Below are 20871 nucleotides of genomic sequence, written 5' to 3' on the forward strand. Positions count from 1 at the left end.
TGCCCTTTCCCTTTCTGTTTTCCTTTCCCTGTCCTGTCCTTTCCCATCCTTTTCTTTTCCTTTCCCATCCTTTCCCTTTCTGTTTCCCGTCCCGTCCTTTCCCTTTCCTGTCCTTTTCCTCTCCCTTTCCTTTTCCTTTCCCTTTTCCGTCCTTTCCCTTTCCCTTTCCAGTCCTTTCCCTTTTCAGTCCTTTCTAGTCCTGAGGGTTACAATCCAGACTCTGGGTGAAGATGATTCAGATGTTGTATGGTTATCTTCAATCTAGAGATATTTGCCCCCCCCCCCCCATCCACTTGTGACAAACAATTCCTGAAACATGGATAAGAAAGGCTACCATCTCCCGCAGAACTCATCCTCCGACCCCCTTAGGACAAACTTAATCTTCTCTCGGCTCAGAAATTCCTGTATGACACCCATCCATGTCCCCATTCCGGGTGGTGCTGCTGATCACCATTTCAGCAGTATCTTCCGCTGGGCAATTCAGGAGGCGAAGACCACTTAATCGCCCCCCCCCACCCCCGATGAGGTCACGTTGACCCGGTGCAGCGCCTCACTCCATATTCCCCAACTTCGCTTGATCCCCAGCTCCTCCTCCCAGTTGCCCTTAATCCTATCCACCAATGCTGTCTCTTTCTTTCCCAACCACCCATTGATATCGCTAATCCTCCCTGTTCCCCATATCCCAAACCCTCTCCTCCCCCCATATCCCCAATCCTCTCCTCTCCCCATATATCTGGAAGTGTCTGCTTTTCCAGAAGCGTATGCTCTGGTAATGACGGGAACCTGGGTAGTTCTTTCCGTGCAAAATCCCGCACTTGTAGGCACCGGAACTCGCTCCCCCCTGGGCAACTCTGATTTCTCTCGAAGCACCTCAAACTCTGCAAACTGCTCCGCTAGAAACCAGTCCCTCACTCGCTCTACTCCTTCCCCTCGCCACCTCTCATCCATCCCATCCATCCCACCAGGCGCAAACGTATGTTTCCCCCCCTCGCCCACCACTGACTGGCCTTCTCCACATTGGCTGCCCAATAATACTGCAGCAGATTCGGTAGCACTTGCCCCCTAGCTGTCTTTTCCTCTGCAACAACACCCTACTAACCGGTGGTGTCTTGCCCACCCACACAAACCCGGAGATTGACCCATTACCCCTCCGTCATAAGGCTTTGGGAAGAAGAATTGGGAGCGATTAGAAAATGAACAAGAACCTGGGCAGCACGTTCATCTTTATAACCTGTACCCTCACTGCTCGTGACAATGGTAGGGCAGCGCACCTCTTTAGATCCCCCTTCACCCCCTCCACCAGTCCTGTTAACTTCCATCCGTGCATTCCTGCCCAGTCATGCGTGATCAAGATCCCCAAATATCTAAACCGAACCATCGCAATCTTGAACGGCAGGGAAGACCTCACTCTTTCCTACATTCAATTCATACCCAGAGAAGGCTCCAAATTTTCCCAACAGTGCTATAATTCTTCCCTGCTATCCACCGGATCTGCTACATATAGCAACAAGTTGTCTGCATATAACGATACCCTGTGCTCCCTGACCCCCCCTTACAGTGCCCTGCCACTCCCCCCCCCCCCCCCCCCCCCCCCCCCCCGTCCCCCGTCCCCCGTCCCCCGTCCCCCCCGTCCACTCGCAAATCCTCTCCCTCCCCCGGTCCACTTGCAAATCCATTCAATGCGGCACATGGTCAGGGACCACAATCCGGGGGTAAACTCGGTGCATGTGGGAGAAGTATGAAAATTCCTTCGCCCTGTGTCACCCAATTCAGCCCCCCCCTCCCTCTCGCGCCTACCTCTCGACAACCCCCTACTTCACTCCCGTTAACTAGTCCGCCCAGCTAGCATGGTGGCCCCTGCACAATGCCTCCAACTTCCCTGCTGTCTGAATTCCCCCCTGATGAAACTCATTAGCTGCTCCATCTGCAAATTGGCCGTCGACGATGACCCATCCCCCTCCGCCATCGCTCCCGCTGCAGCAGTGCCACGAGGATCTTCCAACTCCTGGGCGAGGGCTCTTACCGACTTTAATCAGGTCTGGTAGCCCGTCGTCATCCCACACTGGGGGAGAACCCACTACCCTATTTTCTCTAACGATTCGATACCAAAAATCACCCATCAAATGGGCAGAAAGTTCCAAAACTTACACCTCCACTCAGGAGCCACCCTGTGTTCGACTGGTCAGACGATGGCCGCCACTGGAAGTCCTGGGTTGAATTCTTTGATGAAAAACCGAGGGGGGTTGGAGAAGATTTATTTTGGTTGGACAATCAATATTTAATTGAAATCCATGAAATACAGTCTCTATCCTTTAGCATATGGCCGTAGAGCCCTGAGCTCCCCCTGCTCCCCTGCCCCATTTGAATCTTATTAGTACGTGACCCCTTTATTCTTCGTACCAAAATCTAGAACCTCACTTAGCTATATTTTATCTGCCAAAATGGGTGTGTTATTGGTTGTTCAACCCAACATAATTTTTTATACTATCAAGCCTCCCAACGTGAAGAGGATAGAGAGAATTCCCCATAATGCATGAGTGGGGCTAAAGTGCCACCTAGTGATCGAAGAATGTGGCTGCAGGCTGGACTGTGAATGGTGAAAACCCTAATGATCGTTACCCTGTTGACCATTTAATAAACAAAGATTTGAAAATCAAAGACGTAACATTCCACATATCACACAACTATTAAACAAGAAGGAAATACCACTGTTCCATATTGGTACCAATACAAAGCTGTATCAGCTCATTTTCACAAAAAAAAAGACACACTATATCACCCCTCACAGGTTCCTCAACAAAAACGGAATACAAGCCTGAGAATGTGTTATCATGTCTAGACCTTTGTCGTAGAAATGATCTGTACATCAATGTGTTACTTGTTCCATGTATCAGTGCCATTCTCCGTCCAGGAGCGCAGGTCTTCCCAAACGTTCCCTTCTCACCGGAACCAAATCTTGGCATCCGCATATTCCACTGACGTTCAAGGTGCAGTTGAACATCCTCAACTTCCAGTGTGTTTAACCCACGATGACGGGCCAGTTACATGCAGCACTCATCACACCTGGAACAAAAGCATCAGCAATCTGAAAGCATTTCTTCAACGACGTTAGCAGGTGGCCCATTTGGCTCAATGTCGCGCACCAGGTCCCACAGCGTCTTCTTGTTTCAAACTGGATTGCCTTCTGGACTCATAGACCCCCTGGGCCCTGTGTTCCAGGACCCAGGTATCTTAGAAAAAAAATTGTCCTTTCCAGCTACAAAAAAGGAAGGAAGCAGCAACAGCAGCCTCCAGGCATTTGCAGCTACCAGCAGGAGCAAGCAGCAAATACAACCTGCAGCTGTGAAGTGATGATCACCGAGAGGTTTAACGAAATGGTGTTGGCCAATTCAGGAAACGTTGTATACTTAGCTATAAATGGATTCAGTGATTTCTCTGCTGAGCTTTGCACAATGTTAGCAGTCAATCTCCTTCCTACTATAATTCACACTAATGCACCTCAAGCAAGCACATTTGAGGTAGTATATGAGACTAAATCTATTGACTGCCAGGGTGATCATCTCTAGCCAGATCAAAATGGCTCTTGGTTTCAAATTCTATCTTTTGAGCCTTCTGTAAAAATATTGACAATCATGCTCTTTTACAGACAATATTCTTTTTTTTTTTTTAAATTTAGAGTACCCAATTCATTTTTTCCAATTAAGGGGCAATTTAGCGTGGCCAATCCACCTAACCTGCACATCTTTTGGGTTGTGGGGGCGAAATCCACGCAAACACGGGAAGAATGTGCAAACTCCCCACGGACAGTGACCCAGAGCCGGGATTGAACCTGGGACCTCGGTGCCGTGAGGCAGCAGTGCTACTCATTGTGCCACCGTGCTTCCACTACCATTACCTTTCTATACGATTGTTTATTTTTAAAAAAAAACTATTTTAATGAGGCATCTTTTGGCATTGTAAACAGTAGAATAACAGAATGAGAAAACAAAAGGATTGTACAATAAACAAAGTACATAGTGCAATTGCTGTAGCCCATCCCACCCAGATCTGGCTAATTGACCCCCTATACTACATTCCCCTAACCCCACCCCCAGCTGACGATGAATTCTCCACAAAGAAGTCAATGAATGGTTGCCACCTCCGAGCGAACCCCAACAACGACCCTCTCAAGGTGAACTTGATTTTCTCCAAGCCCAGGAAACTCGCCATGTCTGACAGCCAGGCTTCCGACTTCGGGGGCTTTGAGTCCCTCCAAGCTGGAAGTATCCGTCTCCGGGCTACCAGGGAAGCAAAGGCCAAAACGTCGGCCTCTTTCTCCCCTTGGACTTCCGGGACCTCTGAAACCCAAAAATCGCCACCTCTGGACTCATTGCCACCCTAATGTTCGATACTCTAGACATGACGTCCTCAAACCCCTGCCAGTATCTCCTAAGTTTTGGACACGCCCAAAACTTGTGGACATGGTCTGCCGGTCCTCTCAGACACTTTACACACCTGTCCTCGACGCCGAAGAATCTGCTCATCCGGGACACTGTCATGTGGGCCCGGTGGACGATCTTAAATTGAATCAGGCTGAGCCTGGCACATGTTGCAGTCCCATTAACCCTGCTCAGCGCGTCCGCCCACAGGCCTTCCTCAATCTCATTCATTCCCCCTCGTCAACACAAACTTGGCCTCCAGCGCCCTCAAGTTAGGGAAGCTCCCTTCCAAGAACAAATCTCCCATCCGCTCAATCCCCGCCCTCTGCCATACCCGAAACCGCCTGTCCAATGCCCCCAGGGCAAACCGATGGTTGTCACATATCGGGGACCAGACCGATGCTCCCGTTGCTCCCACGTGCCTCCTCCACTGTCCCCAGATCCAAAGGGCCACCACCACTACAGGACTGGTGGAGAAGCGCGCCGGCGGGAACGGCACAGGTGCCGTCGCCAACGCCCCCAGACTGGTACCCCTACATCAGGCTGCCTCAACCCGTTCCCAAGTCGACCCTCCCTCCACCACCCACTTCCTTATCATGGCTATGTTGGCCGCCCAATAATAGTTGCTGAAATTTGGCAGTGCAAGCCCCCCTTCCCCCCGGTTCTGCTCGAGCATCACCCTCTTCACTCGCGGGGACTTGCCCGCCCATACAAAGCCCAAAATGATCTTGCTTACCCTCTTAAAAAAGGAACGTGGAATGAAAATGGGGAGACAGTGGAGCACGAATAAGAATCTCGGGAGGACCGTCATTTTAACTGTCTGTACTCTCCCAGCTAACGACAGCGGGAGCGCACCCAACCTCCGGAACTCCCCTCACATCTGATCTACCAGCCGGGACAGGTTCAGCTTGTGTAGTCGACCCCAATCCCGCGCCACTTGTACTCCCAGGTACCTGAAACTGTCCCTAACTAACTGGAACAGCAGCTCCCTCAGCCTGTCCCCTTGGCCCCTCTCTTGAACTACAAACATTTCACTTTTCATCATATTCAGTTTGTACTCCGAAAACCGGCCAAATTCCCCCAGGGTCGCCATGATTCCATCCACCCCGCCATTGGGTCCGAAACGTACAAGAGCAGGTCATCTGTGTACAATGGAACTCTATGCTCCACCACCCCCACCGAACCAGCCCCTTCCAACCCTCTGAAGCCCTCAGAGCAATTGCCAGCGGCTCAATAGCTAGCGCAAACAGCAGTGTCTTGTCCCGCGGTGCAGTCTAAAATAGTCGGAAGTCGTCCTGTTTGTCCTCACACTTGCCTCCGGGCCTGATATAGCAGCCTGATCCAGTCGATGAAACCCACCCCAAATCCAAACCGTCCCAGCACCTCCCAGAAGTAGTCCCACTCTACCCGGTCAAATGCCATCTCCATGTCCATTGCGACCACTACCTCCACCTCCTTTCTCTCTGGGGGCATCATGATCACATTGAACAATCTTCTTATATTCGCCACCAGTCGCCTACCTTTAACGAACCCTGTTTGGTTCTCCCTAATAACACTCGGCACTCAATCCTAGTGGCCAAAAGCTTTGCCAGCAGTTTAGCTTCCACGTTAAGAAGGGAGATCGGGACTTCCGGGTGCGGCGATGACCAGCTGAGTCGCGCGTTTCGGCAGCTCCCGGTGGAACGGACTTTTGGGCTCTTGATAGGAGCCCCAACGGCAATTTTAACGGCTAAAAACACCGTGCGGTAAACCAGAAGGGTGTTCCCCCTGGACACGGATGGAAAAAGGAGAGGAAAATGGCCGGATTGCAGCGGATCCTTTGGAACAACGGCAAGGAAGGCAAGCAGAAACCAAGATGGCGTCGGAAGGTGGCAGTTTCATATGGGGCCCTGAACAACAAGAGTTCTTGAAACGCTGCGTGGAGGAGATAAAAAAGGAAATGAAGAAAGAGTTGTTGGCCCCGATATTACAGGCGATTGAAGGGCTGAAAGAGGAACAAAAGACCCAGGAGCAGGAGCTTCGGGTCGTGAAGGCGAAAGCAGCAGGGAATGAAAACGACATACAGGGCCTGGTGGTGAAGTCGGAGATACAGGAGGCACACCAGAAACGATCTGTGGAGAGGTTGGAGGCACTGGAAAACAACGCAAGGAGGAACAACTTGAGGATTCTTGGCCTTCCTGAAGGTGTGGAGGGGGCGGACGTCGGGGCATATGTGAGCACGATGCTGCACTCGTTAATGGGAGCGGAGGCCCCGACGGGTCCGTTGGAGGTGGAGGGAGCATACCGAGTTATGGTGCGAGGATCGAGAGCAGGAGAAACTCCCAGAGCCATAGTGGTGAGATTCCTCCGTTTTAAGGATAGAGAAATGGTCCTTAGATGGGCGAAGAAAACTCGGTGTAGTAAATGGGAGAACGCGGTGATCCGCGTTTATCAAGATTGGAGTGCGGAGGTGGCGAGAAGGAGGGCGAGCTTTAATCGGGCCAAAGCGGGTACTTCACAAAAAGAAGATAAAATTTGGAATGCTGCAACCGGCAAGACTGTGGGTCACATATCAAGGGAGGCACCACTACTTTGAAACGGCGGATGAAGCGTGGACTTTTATTGTAGAAGAAAAATTGGAATGATTGGATTATGAAAATGAACGTTTGGACAAAGTGGTGGGGCGAATGGGGGGGGGCGAAGAGGGGTTTTATGTTTTAATCCTGCGGTATGGTAACTTTTCTTTCTCCCACAGGTGGTGATGGGGGGAGGAGGGGAGGTGGAGGAGATGGGGCGTTGGCCAATAGGGGCGGGCCGAGGGAGAGGCGCGGGCTTGGTTCCCGCGCTATGATAATTATGGCGGGAATAGAGAAGCAGGAAGGAGGGGGCGTCGCACGGTGCGAGCCGTGATCACGGGGGGAAGCCGAGGTCAGCCAGAGTTTGCTGACTTCTGGGAGCAACATGGGGGGAGTAATTACGCTAGGGGGGGGGGGAGGGGGGAATTACTGGGTTGCTGCTGCTGGGGAAAGGGGGGAGTGGGTACGGGAAAGGATGGGCGGGGGGCACCGTCTGGGAGAGATACAGCTGCGTGGGAACTGGGTGAGAAGCTGGAAAAAGATGATGGCTAACCGGCAAGGGGGGGGGGGGTGGGAAGCCCCCCAACTCGGCTGATCACGTGGAACGTGAGGGGGCTTAACGGGCCGATAAAGAGGGCACGAGTACTCGCACACCTTAAGAAACTTAAAGCAGATGTGGTTATGCTACAGGAAACGCACCTGAAACTGATAGACCAGGTTAGGTTGCGCAAAGGATGGGTGGGGCAGGTGTTCCATTCGGGGCTGGATGCGAAAAACAGGGGGGTGGCTATATTAGTGGGGAAGCGGGTAATGTTCGAGGCGAAGACTATAGTGGCGGATAACGGGGGCAGATACGTGATGGTGAGTGGCAAATTACAGGGAGAGATGGTGGTTTTGGTAAACGTGTATGCCCCGAACTGGGACGATGCCAACTTTATGAGGCGAATGCTAGGACGCATCCCAGACCTAGAGACCGGAAAGCTGATAATGGGGGGAGACTTTAACACGGTGTTGGAACCAAGGCTGGATAAGTCGAAGTCCAGGACTGGTAGGAGGCCGGCAGCAGCCAAGGTGCTTAAGGATTTTATGGAGCAGATGGGAGGGGTGGACCCGTGGAGATTCAGTAGACCTAGGAGTAAGGAGTTCTCGTTTTTCTCCTATGTCCATAAAGTCTATTCACGCATAGACTTTTTTGTGTTGGGTAGGGCATTGATCCCGAGGGTGAGGGGAACGGAATATACGGCTATAGCCATTTCGGATCATGCCCCACACTGGGTAGACTTGGAGATAGGGGAGGAAACAAGAGGGCGCCCACCCTGGAGAATGGACATGGGACTAATGGCGGATGAGGGGGTGTGCCTAAGGGTGAGGGGATGCATTGAAAAGTACTTGGAACTCAATGACAATGGGGAGGTTCAGGTGGGAGTGGTCTGGGAGGCGTTGAAGGCGGTGGTTAGGGGGGAGCTGATATCAATAAGGACACATAAAGGGAAGCAGGAGAGTAAGGAACGGGAGCGGTTGCTGCAAGAACTTTTGAGGGTGGATAGACAATATGCGGAAGCACCGGAGGAGGGACTGTACAGGGAAAGGCAAAGGCTGCATGTGGAATTTGACTTGCTGACTACAGGCACTGCAGAGGCACAATGGAGGAAGGCGCAGGGTGTACAGTATGAATATGGAGAGAAGGCGAGCAGATTGCTGGCACACCAATTGAGGAAAAGGGGAGCAGCGAGGGAAATAGGGGGGGTGAGGGACGAGGAAGGAGAGACGGAGCGGGGAGCGGAGAGAGTGAACAAAGTGTTCAAGACATTTTATAAAAAATTGTATGAAGCTCAACCCCCGGATGGGAGGGAGAGAATGATGGATTTTTTGGATCGGCTGGAAATTCCCAAGGTGGAAGAGCAGGAAAGGGTGGGACTGGGAGCACAGATCACGGTAGAAGAAGTGGTGAAAGGAATTAGGAACATGCAGACGGGAAAGGCCCCGGGACCGGACGGATTCCCAGTTGAATTTTACAGAAAATATTTGGACTTGCTCGCCCCGCTACTGACGAGGACCTTTAACGAGGCAAAGGAACGGGGACAACTGCCCCCGACTATGTCAGAAGCAACGATATCGCTTCTCTTAAAGAAGGAAAAGGATCCGCTACAATGCGGGTCCTACAGACCAATTTCCCTCCTCAATGTGGATGCCAAGGTCCTGGCCAAGGTAATGGCAATGAGAATAGAGGAATGTGTCCCGGGGGTGGTTCATGAGGACCAAACTGGGTTTGTGAAGGGGAGACAGCTGAACACGAATATACGGGGGCTGTTAGGGGTAATGATGATGGCCCCACCAGAGGGTGAAACGGAGATAGTAGTGGCGATGGATGCCGAGAAAGCATTTGATAGAGTGGAATGGGATTATCTGTGGGAGGTGTTGAGGAGATTTGGGTTTGGAGAGGGGTATGTTAGATGGGTGCAGCTGTTGTATAGGGCCCCAGTGGCGAGTGTGGTCACGAATGGACGGGGATCGGCATATTTTCGGCTCCATAGAGGGACAAGGCAGGGATGTCCTCTGTCCCCATTACTGTTTGCACTGGCGATTGAGCCCCTGGCGATAGCGCTGAGAGGTTCCAAGAGATGGAGGGGAATACTTAGGGGAGGAGAAGAACACCGGGTATCTTTATATGCGGATGATCTGCTACTATATGTGGCGGATCCAGCGGAGGGGATGCCAGAAATAATGCGGATACTTGGGGAGTTTGGGGATTTTTCAGGGTATAAATTGAACATGGGGAAGAGTGAGCTGTTTGTGGTACATCCAGGGGAGCAGAGTAGAGAAATAGAAGACCTACCGTTGAGGAAGGTAACAAGAGACTTTCGTTACCTGGGGATCCAGATAGCTAAGAATTGGGGCACATTGCACAGGCTAAATTTGACGCGGTTGGTGGAACAGATGGAGGAAGATTTCAAGAGATGGGATATGGTAGCATTGTCAATGGCAGGGAGGGTGCAGGCGGTTAAGATGGTGGTCCTCCCGAGATTCCACTTTGTGTTTCAGTGCCTCCCGGTGGTGATCACGAAGGCTTTTTTCAAAAGGATAGAAAAGAGTATCATGGGTTTTGTTTGGGCCGGGAAGACTCCGAGAGTGAGGAAGGGATTCTTACAGCGTAGTAGGGATAGGGGGGGGCTGGCACTACCGAGCCTAAGTGAGTATTATTGGGCCGCTAATATTTCAATGGTGAGTAAGTGGATGGGAGAGGAGGAAGGAGCGGCGTGGAAGAGATTAGAGAGGGCGTCCTGTAGGGGGACCAGCCTGCAGGCTATGGTGACAGCCCCATTGCCGTTCTCACCAAGGAACTATACCACGAGTCCGGTGGTGGTAGCTACACTGAAGATTTGGGGACAGTGGAGACGACATAGGGGAAAGACCGGAGCATTGGGGGGGTCCCCGATAAGAAACAACCATAGGTTTGCCCCGGGGGGAATGGATGGGGGATATGGAATGTGGCAAAGAGCAGGTATAACGCAATTGAAAGATCTATTTGTGGATGGGAAGTTCGCGAGTCTGGGAGCGCTGACTGAGAAATATGGGTTGCCCCAAGGGAATGCATTCAGGTACATGCAATTGAGGGCTTTTGCGAGGCAACAGGTGAGGGAATTCCCACAGCTCCCGACACAAGAGGTGCAGGACAGAGTCATCTCGAAGAAATGGGTGGGGGACGGTAAGGTGTCGGATATATATAGGGAAATGAGGGATGAAGGAGAGACTATGGTGGACGAACTAAAAGGGAAATGGGAAGAAGAGCTAGGGGAGGAGATCGAGGAGGGGCTGTGGGCAGATGCCCTAAACAGGGTAAACTCGTCGTCCTCGTGCGCCAGGCTAAGCCTGATTCAGTTTAAGGTATTACACAGGGCACATATGACTGGAACACGGCTCAGTAAATTTTTTGGGGTGGAGGATAGGTGTGCGAGGTGCTCGAGAAGCCCAGCGAATCATACCCATATGTTTTGGTCATGCCCGGCACTACAGGGGTTTTGGATGGGGGTGACAAAGGTGCTTTCGAAAGTAGTAGGAGTCCGGGTCGAACCAAGCTGGGGGTTGGCTATATTTGGGGTTGCACAAGAGCCGGGAGTGCAGGAGGCGAGAGAGGCCGATGTTTTGGCCTTTGCGTCCCTAGTAGCCCAGCGCAGGATATTGCTAATGTGGAAAGAAGCCAAGCCCCCGGGGGTGGAGACCTGGATAAATGATATGGCGGGGTTCATAAAGTTAGAGCGGATTAAGTTCGTCCTAAGGGGGTCGGCTCAAGGGTTTACCAGGCGGTGGCAACCGTTCGTCGAATATCTTGCGGAAAGATAGATGGGGGAAAAAAGAAGGCAGCAGCAGCAGCCCAGGACTTGGGGGGGGGGGGGGGGGGGGGGTGGCCTGAGACAAGGCAGTTGCCAATTAGGGCTAGTTTTTATTTTTGTTATTTAATATTTATTTATTTGTTGTTGTTTTCTTTTGTTCTTGTTTCAATAAAAAAGGTCATTATTATCTGTATTGTTATAATGTTGTGTAAAGGATGCACAATGTACTGTGTTGGTTGACCAAAAATTTTCAATAAAATATTATTTTAAAAAAAAAAAAGAAGGGAGATCGGACTTCCGGTTGCGGCTATGCGGAGCTAAGCCTCACGATTCGGCAGCTCCCGCTACCACGGACTTTCGGGCTCGCTAGAGGAGCCCCAACGGAACTTTTTTTTGACGCAACCCGTGGGGAAGGGAAGAGAGAGGTCCCCCTCCAACTTCTATGAAACAGACCAGAAGTGCAACGGCCAAAGGAGCGGCACTGGAGCAACGGGAGAAGCGAGGGAAAGAAAACAAAATGGCGGCGGCCAGGGACAAAGGGGAGCTGCAGGAGTTCATCAAGCGCTGCTTCGAGGAGCAGTGCGAGGAGATGCGCAAGGAGATGTTGGCGCCTATGCTTTCGGCAATTGAAGGACTCGGGATCACCCAGAAGGTCCACAAAGTTAAGATCCAGGAGGTACAGAAAAGAGTCAGTCAGAACGAGGACGAGCTTGTGGGCCTGGCGGTGAGAGTGGAGCAGAACGAGGCGCTACACAAGAGGTGGGCGGGGAGACTCGAATACCTGGATCACAGGTCGAGGAGAAAGAATCTGTGGATCCTGGGTCTCCCTGAGGGAGTGGAGGGGGCCGATGCTGGGGCATACGCGAGCACGATGCTCGAGGCGATGATGGGCACGAAGGCCCCTTCGAGGCCGCTGGAGTTGGACGGGGCACATCGGGTGCTGGCAAGGAAGCCCCAGCCAAGGGCGTTGGTGGTGAGGTTCCACCGTTCACGGACAGAGAGAGGGTCCTGAAATGGGCCAAGAAGGAGCGGAGCAGTAAGTGGGACAATGCAGAGATCAGAATATACTAGGACTGGAGCACGGAGGTTGCAAAGCGGAGAGCGGGTTTCAACTGGGCCAAAGCGGCGTTGTACTGGAAAGATGTGAAATTCGGAATGCTGCAGCCGGCGCGACTGTGAGTCACATACAAGGGCCAACACTATTACTTTGAAACGCCTGAAGAGGCGTGGACATTTATACAAACCAAAAAGTTGGACTCTAACTGAGGGTTTGTGAGGGTGGGGGGATGTTTGAGGTTTGATGTGTGATGGTTGTTGTATATAGGGGGTCAATCACGCGCAGGAAATGTTACATGGGCTGTGGGAGAGAGACAAGGCCGCGACAGGAGCTGCGCCAGAGGGGGTGGAGTGGGCTTTGGAAAGCGCAGGTTTTTTTTCCCGCGCGTGGGAAGTAAGGCGGGAAGGGGAACGAAGGAATGCATATTGATTGGGAGACTCCCACATGGGTGGGGGGGGGGGGGGGGGTGAGGGGTGAGGGTGAGAGCCCTCCAATCCGGCTGATAACGTGGAACGTGAGGGGCCTGAATGGGCCGGTGAAGAGGGCTTGAGTGTTCGCGCACTTAAAGGGACTGAAGGCGGACGTGGTCATGCTCCAAGAGACACACCTGAAGGTGGCGGACCAGGTCAGGTTAAGAAAGGGATGGGTCGGACAGGTATTGCACTCGGGACTGGACGCGAAGAATAGAGGGGTGGCAATATTGGTGGGGAAGCGGGTGTCATTTGAGGCCAAGACTATTGTAGTGGACAATGGAGGGCGCTATGTAATGGTGAGCGGTAGGCTGCAAGGGATGTGGGTGGTGTTGGTAAACGTATACGGCCCGAACTGGGATGATGCAGGATTCATGAAGCGCATGGTGGGGCGCAATCCGGACCTGGAGATAGGAGGCCTGATAATGGGAGGGGACTTCAATACAGTGTTGGATCCAGCACTGGACCGCTCCAAATCAAGGACTGGAAAGAGGCCGGCGGCGGCCAAGGTACTTAGGGAGTTTATGGATCAGATGGGGGGAGTGGACCCATGGAGGTTTGCAAGGCCGCAGGCCAGGGAATTTTCTTTCTTCTCCCATGTACACAAATCCTACTCCCGGATAGATTTTTTTGTTCTGGGTAGGGCGCTCATCCCGAGGGTGGAGGGGACGGAGTATTCGGCCATAGCCGTTTCGGACCATGCCCCCTCACTGGGTGGAACTGGAGCTGGGAGAGGAGAGGGACCAACGCCCGTTGTGGCGGCTGGATGTGGGACTGCTGGCGGACGAGGTGGTGGGTGGGAAGGTGAGGGGGTGTATCGAAAGGTACTTGGAGGCCAACGACAACGGGGAGGTGCGGGTGGGGGTGGTATGGGAGGCGGTGATCTGGGGAGAGCTAATCTCCATTAGGGCTCATAGGGAGAAGACAGAGGGTATGGAAAGGGAGAGGTTAGTGGGGGAGATTTTGAGAGTGGACAGGAGATACGCAGAGGCCCCGGAGGAAAGATTACTTGGGGAAAGACGACGGCTCCAGACGGAGTTTGACCTGTTGACCACAGGGAAGGCGGAGGCACAGTGGAGGAAAGCGCAGGGGGCGACCTACGAGTACGGGGAAAAGGCTAGTCGGATGCTGGCACACCAGCTCCGTAAGAGGATGGCAGCGAGGGAAATAGGGGGAGTCGAAGATGGAAGGGGAGCCACGGTTCGGAGTGCGACGAAAATAAACGAGGTATTTAAGGCCTTTTATGAAGAGCTGTACAGATCCCAGCCCCCAGCGGGGGAAGAAGGGATGAGACGATTCCTAGATCAACTGAGATTCCCGAGGGTGGAGGAGCAAGAGGTGGCTGGTTTGGGGGCACCAATTGGGTTGGAGGAGCTGAGCAAGGGTTTGGGGAGTATGCAGGCGGGGAAGGCCCCGGGACCGGACGGATTCCCGGTGGAGTTCTACAGGAAGTACGTAGACCTGTTGGTCCCGCTACTGGTGAGGACCTTTAATGGGGCAAGAGAGGAGGGGACCCTGCCCCCGACAATGTTGGAAGCGACAATTTCTTTGATCCTAAAGCGGGACAAGGACCCACTGCAATGTGGATCGTACAGGCCGATCTCGCTCCTCAATGTGGATGCAAAGTTGCTGGCAGAAGTGCTGGCCACGAGGATCGAGGACTGTGTCCCGGGGGTGATCCAGGAAGACCAGACGGGATTCGTAAAGGGCAGGCAATTAAACACTAACGTGTGGCGGCTCTTAAACGTGATGATGATGCCATCGGGGGAGGGAGAGGCGGAGATAGTGGCAGCTATGGACGCGGAGAAGGCCTTTGACCGAATAGAGTGGGAGTACCTCTGGGAGGTGCTGCGTAGGTTTGGGTTCGGCGGAGGGTTTATCAGCTGGGTTAAGCTCCTTTACAGAGCCCCGGTGGCGAGTGAAGTGACGAACCGGCGGAGGTTGGAGTACTTTCGACTGTACCGAGGGACGAGGCAGGGGTGCCCCCTGTCTCCCCTGTTGTTTGCATTGGCGATCGAACCCTTGGCCATGTCATTGAGGGAGTCTAATAAATGGAGGGGGGTGGTCCGAGGGGGAGAAGAGCATCGGGTGTCGCTATATGCGGATGACCTGTTGCTGTACGTGTATCGGTATCTGGGGATCTAGATGGCCAGGAGTTGGGGGATTCTACATAAACTGAATCTGACGAGGTTGGTGGATCAAATGGAGGAGGATTTCAAAAGATGGGACATGTTACCGCTCTCTCTGGCGGGTAGAGTGCAGTCGGTCAAAATGGTGGTCCTTCCGAGGTTTCTGTTTGTGTTTCAGTGCCTTCCCATCGTGATCACTAAGGCCTTTTTTAATAGAGTAGGTAGGAGTATTATGGGGTTTGTGTGGGCGAATAAGACCCCGAGAGTAAGGAGAGGGTTCCTGGAACGCAGTAGGGACCGAGGAGGGTTGGCCCTGCCAAGCCTGGGGAGCTACTACTGGGCAGCAAATGTGGCGATGATCCGCAAGTGGGTTATGGAGGGAGAGGGGGCGGCATGGAAGCGGATGGAGATGACGTCCTGTAAAGGAACGAGCCTGGGGGCGTTGGTGATGGCACCGCTGCCGCTCTCGCCGACAAAGTATACCACAAGCCCGGTGGTGGCGGCAACGCTAAGGATCTGGGGCCAGTGAAGACGGCACCGGGGTGCAATGGGAGCATCGGTGTGGTCCCCGATCAGGGGTAACCACCGGTTTGTCCCGGGGAAGATGGACGGGGGGTCCCAGAGCTGGCATCGGGCGGGGATTGGAAGAATGGGGGACCTGTTCATCGACGGGACGTTTGCGAGCCTAGGGGCACTGGAGGAGAAGTTCGAGTTACCCCCAGGAAATGCCTTTAGATATATGCAGGTGAGGGCTTTTGTGAGGTGACAGATGAGGGAATTCCCGTTGCTCCCGGCACAAGAAGTTCAAGATAGGGTGATCTCGGGGGTATGGGTCGGGGAGGGCAAGGTGTCGGAAATACACCAAGAGATGAAAGAAGAGGGGGAAGCGCTGGTAGTTGAGTTGAAGGGTAAATGGGAGGAGGAGCTGGGGGAGGAGATCGAGGAAGGGCTGTGGGCTGATGCCCTGTGTAGGGTTAATTCCTCCTCCACGTGTGCCAGGCTCAGCCTGATACAATTTAAGGTGGTTCACAGAGCGCACTTGACAGGGGCGAGGTTGAGTCGGTTCTTTGGGGTAGAGGACAGATGTGGAAGGTGCTCAGGGAGCCCGGCGAACCATGTCCATATGTTTTGGTCATGCCCGGCACTGGAGGGGTTCTGGAGAGGAGTGGCGGGAGCAATATCTCAGGTGGTGAAAGTCCGGGTCAAGCCAAGCTGGGGGCTAGCAATATTTGGAGCAGTGGACGAGCCGGGAGTGCAGGAGGCGAAAGAGGCCGGCATTCTGGCCTTTGCGCCCCTAGTAGCCCGGCGAAAGATCTGGCTAATGTGGAAGGAGGCGAAGCCCCCTAGCCTGGAGGCCTGCATAAACGACATGGCTGGGTTCATAAAGCTGGAGAGGATTAAGTTCGCCTTGAGAGGGTCTGCGCAGGGGTTTTACAGGCGGTGGCAACTGTTCCTAGACTATCTCGCGGAGCGTTAGAGGAAGGTCGGTCAGCAGCAGCAGCAACCTTGGGGGGGGGGGGGAGGGTGGAAAGGGAAAGGGGGGACTGCCTGGGAGGGTGGATGAGCAAGAGATGACATGAAGGGTTGGGGAAACTGGCACGTACGGGTGAGGGCCAGTGTACAAAGCTGTGTAAATATATCATTTTGCCATGTATATATCTTGCTCTGTGCGATTTCTCGTTTTTCTTTACGGGGGGGGGGGGGTTATTGGGTTATTGTTCGTAAGTGAGAAAAATTGTGTTAAAAATCTTTCGTAAATATATTTTAAAAAAAAGGAAGGGAGATCGGCCTATAAGACCCACACGACTCCGGGTTCTTGTCCTGTTTTAAAATCAAGGAGATTGTAGCCTGCAACATCGTCTGGGGAAGCACCCCTCTGTGCCTTGCCTCATTAAAAATCTTGACCAGCAGCGGCCCCAATATCCGGAGAACCTTTTGTAAAATTCTACCAGGTACCCATCTGGCCCCCCGGCGGGGCTTTACCTGACTGCATGGCCTTTATGCCCTCAAATATCTCCTCAGCTCTGATCGGGGCGCCCAGCCCTTCTACTAGCTCCCTGCCCACTTTTGGGAATGTCAGGCCGCCTAAGAAGCGTCTCACCCCCTCCGGCCCCGCGGGGGGCTCCGAGCTATAGAGTTTACTATAAAGGCCCTTGAAAGCTCTGTTCACACCCACCGCATCCCCTACCACGTTACTGCCTCCATCCACCACTTTACCTATTGCCCTAGCTGCCTCCCTCTTTCTGAGCTGCTGAGCCAGCATCCTACTGGCTTTCTCTCCATGTTCATATACCGCACCCCTCGCCTTTCTGAGCTGCTCCACTGCCTTACCCGTGGACACCACCCCAAACTCCGCCTGCAGCCTCCTCCGTTCCCTCAAGAGCTCCGCACTCGGGGTCCCCGCGTACCTCCTGTCAATCTGCAGGATCTCTGCGAACAGTCGGTCCATTTCTGCCCTGTCCGTCTTGTCCCTGTGAGCCCGGATTGAAATCAGCCCCCCTCTTACCACTGCCTTGAGCGCCTCCCACACCACCGCTGCCGAGACTTCCCCCATATCGTTGATCCGCAGATAGTTTTGTATACACTTCCTCACCCTCTCGCACACCTCTTCATCCGCCATCAGTCCCACATCCAGCCTCCACTGCGGGCACTGGAAGCTCTCTTCACTCACCTGTAGCTCGACCCAGTGCGGGGCATGGTCGGAAATGGTGATTGCCGAATACTGCGCATCCACCACCCCCGTCAGTAGATCCCTACTCAGTATTAAAAAAATCGATCCGGGACCCCCCCCCCATCTGCTCCATGAACTCCCTCCGCTCTTTTACCATTGCTGACACTGCCCGTTCTTGAGCACGACCGGTCCAGGCCTGGATCCATAACTGTATTGAAGTCCCCTCCAATAAACCGCTTGTGGGAATCCAGGTCGGGTATCTTCCCCAGCACCCTCTTTATGAAATCCGCATCATCCCAGTTTGGCGCATATATGTTGACCAGGACCACCTTCCTCCCTTCCAGCTTACCACTCACCATAACGTAGCGAACTCCCCCGTCCGAAACAATACTCCCCACCTCAAACTGCACCCGCTTGTGACACAGATTTATAATTGGTAAGATAACCTGGGGAGATGAGAATTTATTTTAATGCATAGATATATCTGGAATGTGCTGCTCAAAAGGGTGGTGGAAGCAGTAACTTTCAAAAGGAAATCTGATAAATAACTGAAAATAAAATAGAAGGGAAAAATTCAGTGGGGTAAGATTAACATAAGAACATAAGAACTAGGAGCAGGAGTAGGCCATCTGGCCCCTCGAGCCTGCTCCACCCTTCAATGAGATCATGGCTGATCTTTTGTGGACTCAGCTCCACTTTCCGGCCCGAACACCATAACCCTTAATCCCTTTATTCTTCAAAAAACTATCTATCTTTATCTTAAAAACATTTAATGAACGAGCCTCTACTGCTTCACTGGGCAAGGAATTCCATAGATTCACAACCCTTTGGGTGAAGAAGTTCCTCCTAAACTCAGTCCTAAATCTACTTCCCTTTATTTTGAGGCGATGCCCCCTAGTTCTGCTTTCACCCGCCAGTGGAAACAACTTGCCCGCATCTATCCTATCTATTCCCTTCATAATTTCATATGTTTCTATAAGATTCCCCCCATATCCTTCTAAATTCCAATGAGTACAGTCCCAGTCTACTCAACCTCTTCTCGTAATCCAACCCCTTCAGCTCTGGGATTAACCTAGTGAATCTCCTCTGCATACCCTCCAGTGCCAGTACGTCCTTTCTCAGGTAAGCAGACCAAAACTGAACACAATACGCGAGAAATCCTTCAATGCACCAGTATAGGCACAGTGGACCAGATCATTGTTGGCCAGATCATTGTCGACCAGGTCACAATGGACCAGGTCACAATGGACCAGGTCCCCTCCTTTGGTGTTGTGAGATTCTATAATTCTGAGCCCTTCCAGGTCAAAGTAAAGCTCCCTCTATGCTATCCCCATCAAACGCTCCCAAGGCAGCCAGAGCACAGGTTAGATACCGAGTAAGGCTCCTTCTGCACTGTCCACCAATCATTCCAAGGTCATTGGAACGTGGACTTAATATGGAGTAAAATTCCTCCTACAGTATCTCCATCAAATTCCCTCAGGGCTGGTACAGCATGGGGGTTAGATACAGAGTGAAACTCCCTCTATACTTCCATCAAACACTCCCAGGTGCAAGTACAGCATGGGGTGAGGTACAGAGTATAGCTCCCTCTACACTGTCCCCAAAAACACTTTCAGGACAGGTACATCATTGGTTTAAGCGCAGAGTAAAGTTCCATACATACTGTCCATATCAAACACTCGCAGGACAGATACAGCATGGGGTTAGATACAGAGTAAAGCTCTCTCTGCACTGTTCCATTAAACACTTGGAGGCAAGGTACAACACGGGTTAGATACAGAGTGAAGCTGCTTTTATACTATACTGGAATATTTGATGGGGACAGCATGAGGTTAGACACAGAGAAAAGCTCCCTCTGCATTGTCCCTTTAAGCACTCTCAGGGCAGGCACAACACCAGTTAGGTACAGAGTAAATTCACTTGACACTGTCCCCATCAAACACTCCCAAGGCAGGTCGAACACGGAGTTAGATACAGAGTAATGCTTCCTCTAGACTGTCCCCATCAAACACCCCCAAGGCAGGTCAAGCACGGAGTTAGATACAGAGTAAAGCTTCCTCTAGACTGTCCCCATCAAACACTCCCAGGACAGGTCGAGCACGGGGTTAGATACAGAGTAAATTCCCTCTACACTGTCCCCATCAAACACTCTCAAGGCAGGTCGAGCACGGAGTTAGGTACAGAGTAATGCTTCTTCTACACTGTCCCCATCAAACATTCCCAGGATGTGTACAACATGGGATTAGATACAGCATATACCTCAGAAGTTTCGTTTTTTACCTCACTCTCTCTTTTACAAATGGGGCCAGAATGTACGTTTCATACAGGTCCAGTGACGGTGGGCATCACAAAGAGCAACTTTTGTTGGAATGTATTTTGTTACTCCTGAAATACAGATTATCCAGCCCTAGTCATGATCTCCCTGCTTTGTTTTATTTTTACAGATCAGAAAACTTTCTTTCAGACCAGTTCAAGGTAAGAACTCTCGTTCTCTTTCTGTGTGTCTACCGATCATTCTATCTGAGCCTTGAATTTGTAAATCCCTGCCCTCCGTGTGGACAGAGGGAAGGTTAGTGCTGGGAGTAAGGTTCCATGTCTGACCCTCCAGCCTTCGTGCCTCTCACTGCCCATTTCCTTTGCAATAGCTGTACCATTATTCAGAGCTGGAGTTTCCAGCGAGCATGGCTCTGTAATATATGACCAAATGCTATAGAGGACCTTTTGCGTCTGAGTGGGGCTCCGTGTCTGTGGCTGTAGCTGTGTTTTGGTCCATATGCATCATATTGTTGTACAGAGAAGAGGCCATTTGTCCCACTCCTTCTGTGCCAGCTCTTTAGAAGAACGATTCAGTCAATTCCACTCCTCTGAATCCCCATATTCCTGCAACTTCTTCTCCTTCGGCCGATTATCCAAGCCCCTTTTCAAGGCTATTCTTTAATCTGTATCCGCCACCCTTTCAAGCAGTATGTTCCACATCCGAACCACTTGTTGGTAAGGGACTTATCCTCGAGTCACCTCTGGTTCTTTTGCCAACTACCTTCAGTCCGTGCCTCTGCTTATCAATTATTGCAAACTCTTTATTTACACTGCCAAAGTCATTCCTGATTTTTGAAACATGCCCACCAAATACCTCGAAGATTTGCCTGCTTAGAAAACAAATCCAGCTTCACCAGTCTGTCCACACGCCCTTGCCTGTGGAACAAGCAAATCTCTCCTGTGGCCTTTCCAAAGAGTTCACGT

General features: G+C 52.1%; 1 protein-coding gene across 7 annotated transcripts in view; it reads left to right on the forward strand.

Annotated features, from left to right (window-relative positions):
- The window catches only part of dzip1l (DAZ interacting zinc finger protein 1-like), a 368643-nt gene that overhangs the window by 62296 nt on the left and 285476 nt on the right, over positions 1 to 20871 (forward strand). For all 7 annotated transcript variants that reach the window (XM_072474904.1, XM_072474902.1, XM_072474905.1 and 4 more), the window contains one exon: positions 20076 to 20106. In XM_072474904.1, coding sequence (XP_072331005.1) covers positions 20076 to 20106 — 31 coding nt within the window. The remainder of the gene's footprint in view (positions 1 to 20075; positions 20107 to 20871) is intronic.

Source organism: Scyliorhinus torazame, chromosome 14 (genome assembly GCF_047496885.1).
Source record: "Scyliorhinus torazame isolate Kashiwa2021f chromosome 14, sScyTor2.1, whole genome shotgun sequence".
In the NCBI taxonomy this organism is placed as follows: Eukaryota; Metazoa; Chordata; class Chondrichthyes; order Carcharhiniformes; family Scyliorhinidae; genus Scyliorhinus; species Scyliorhinus torazame.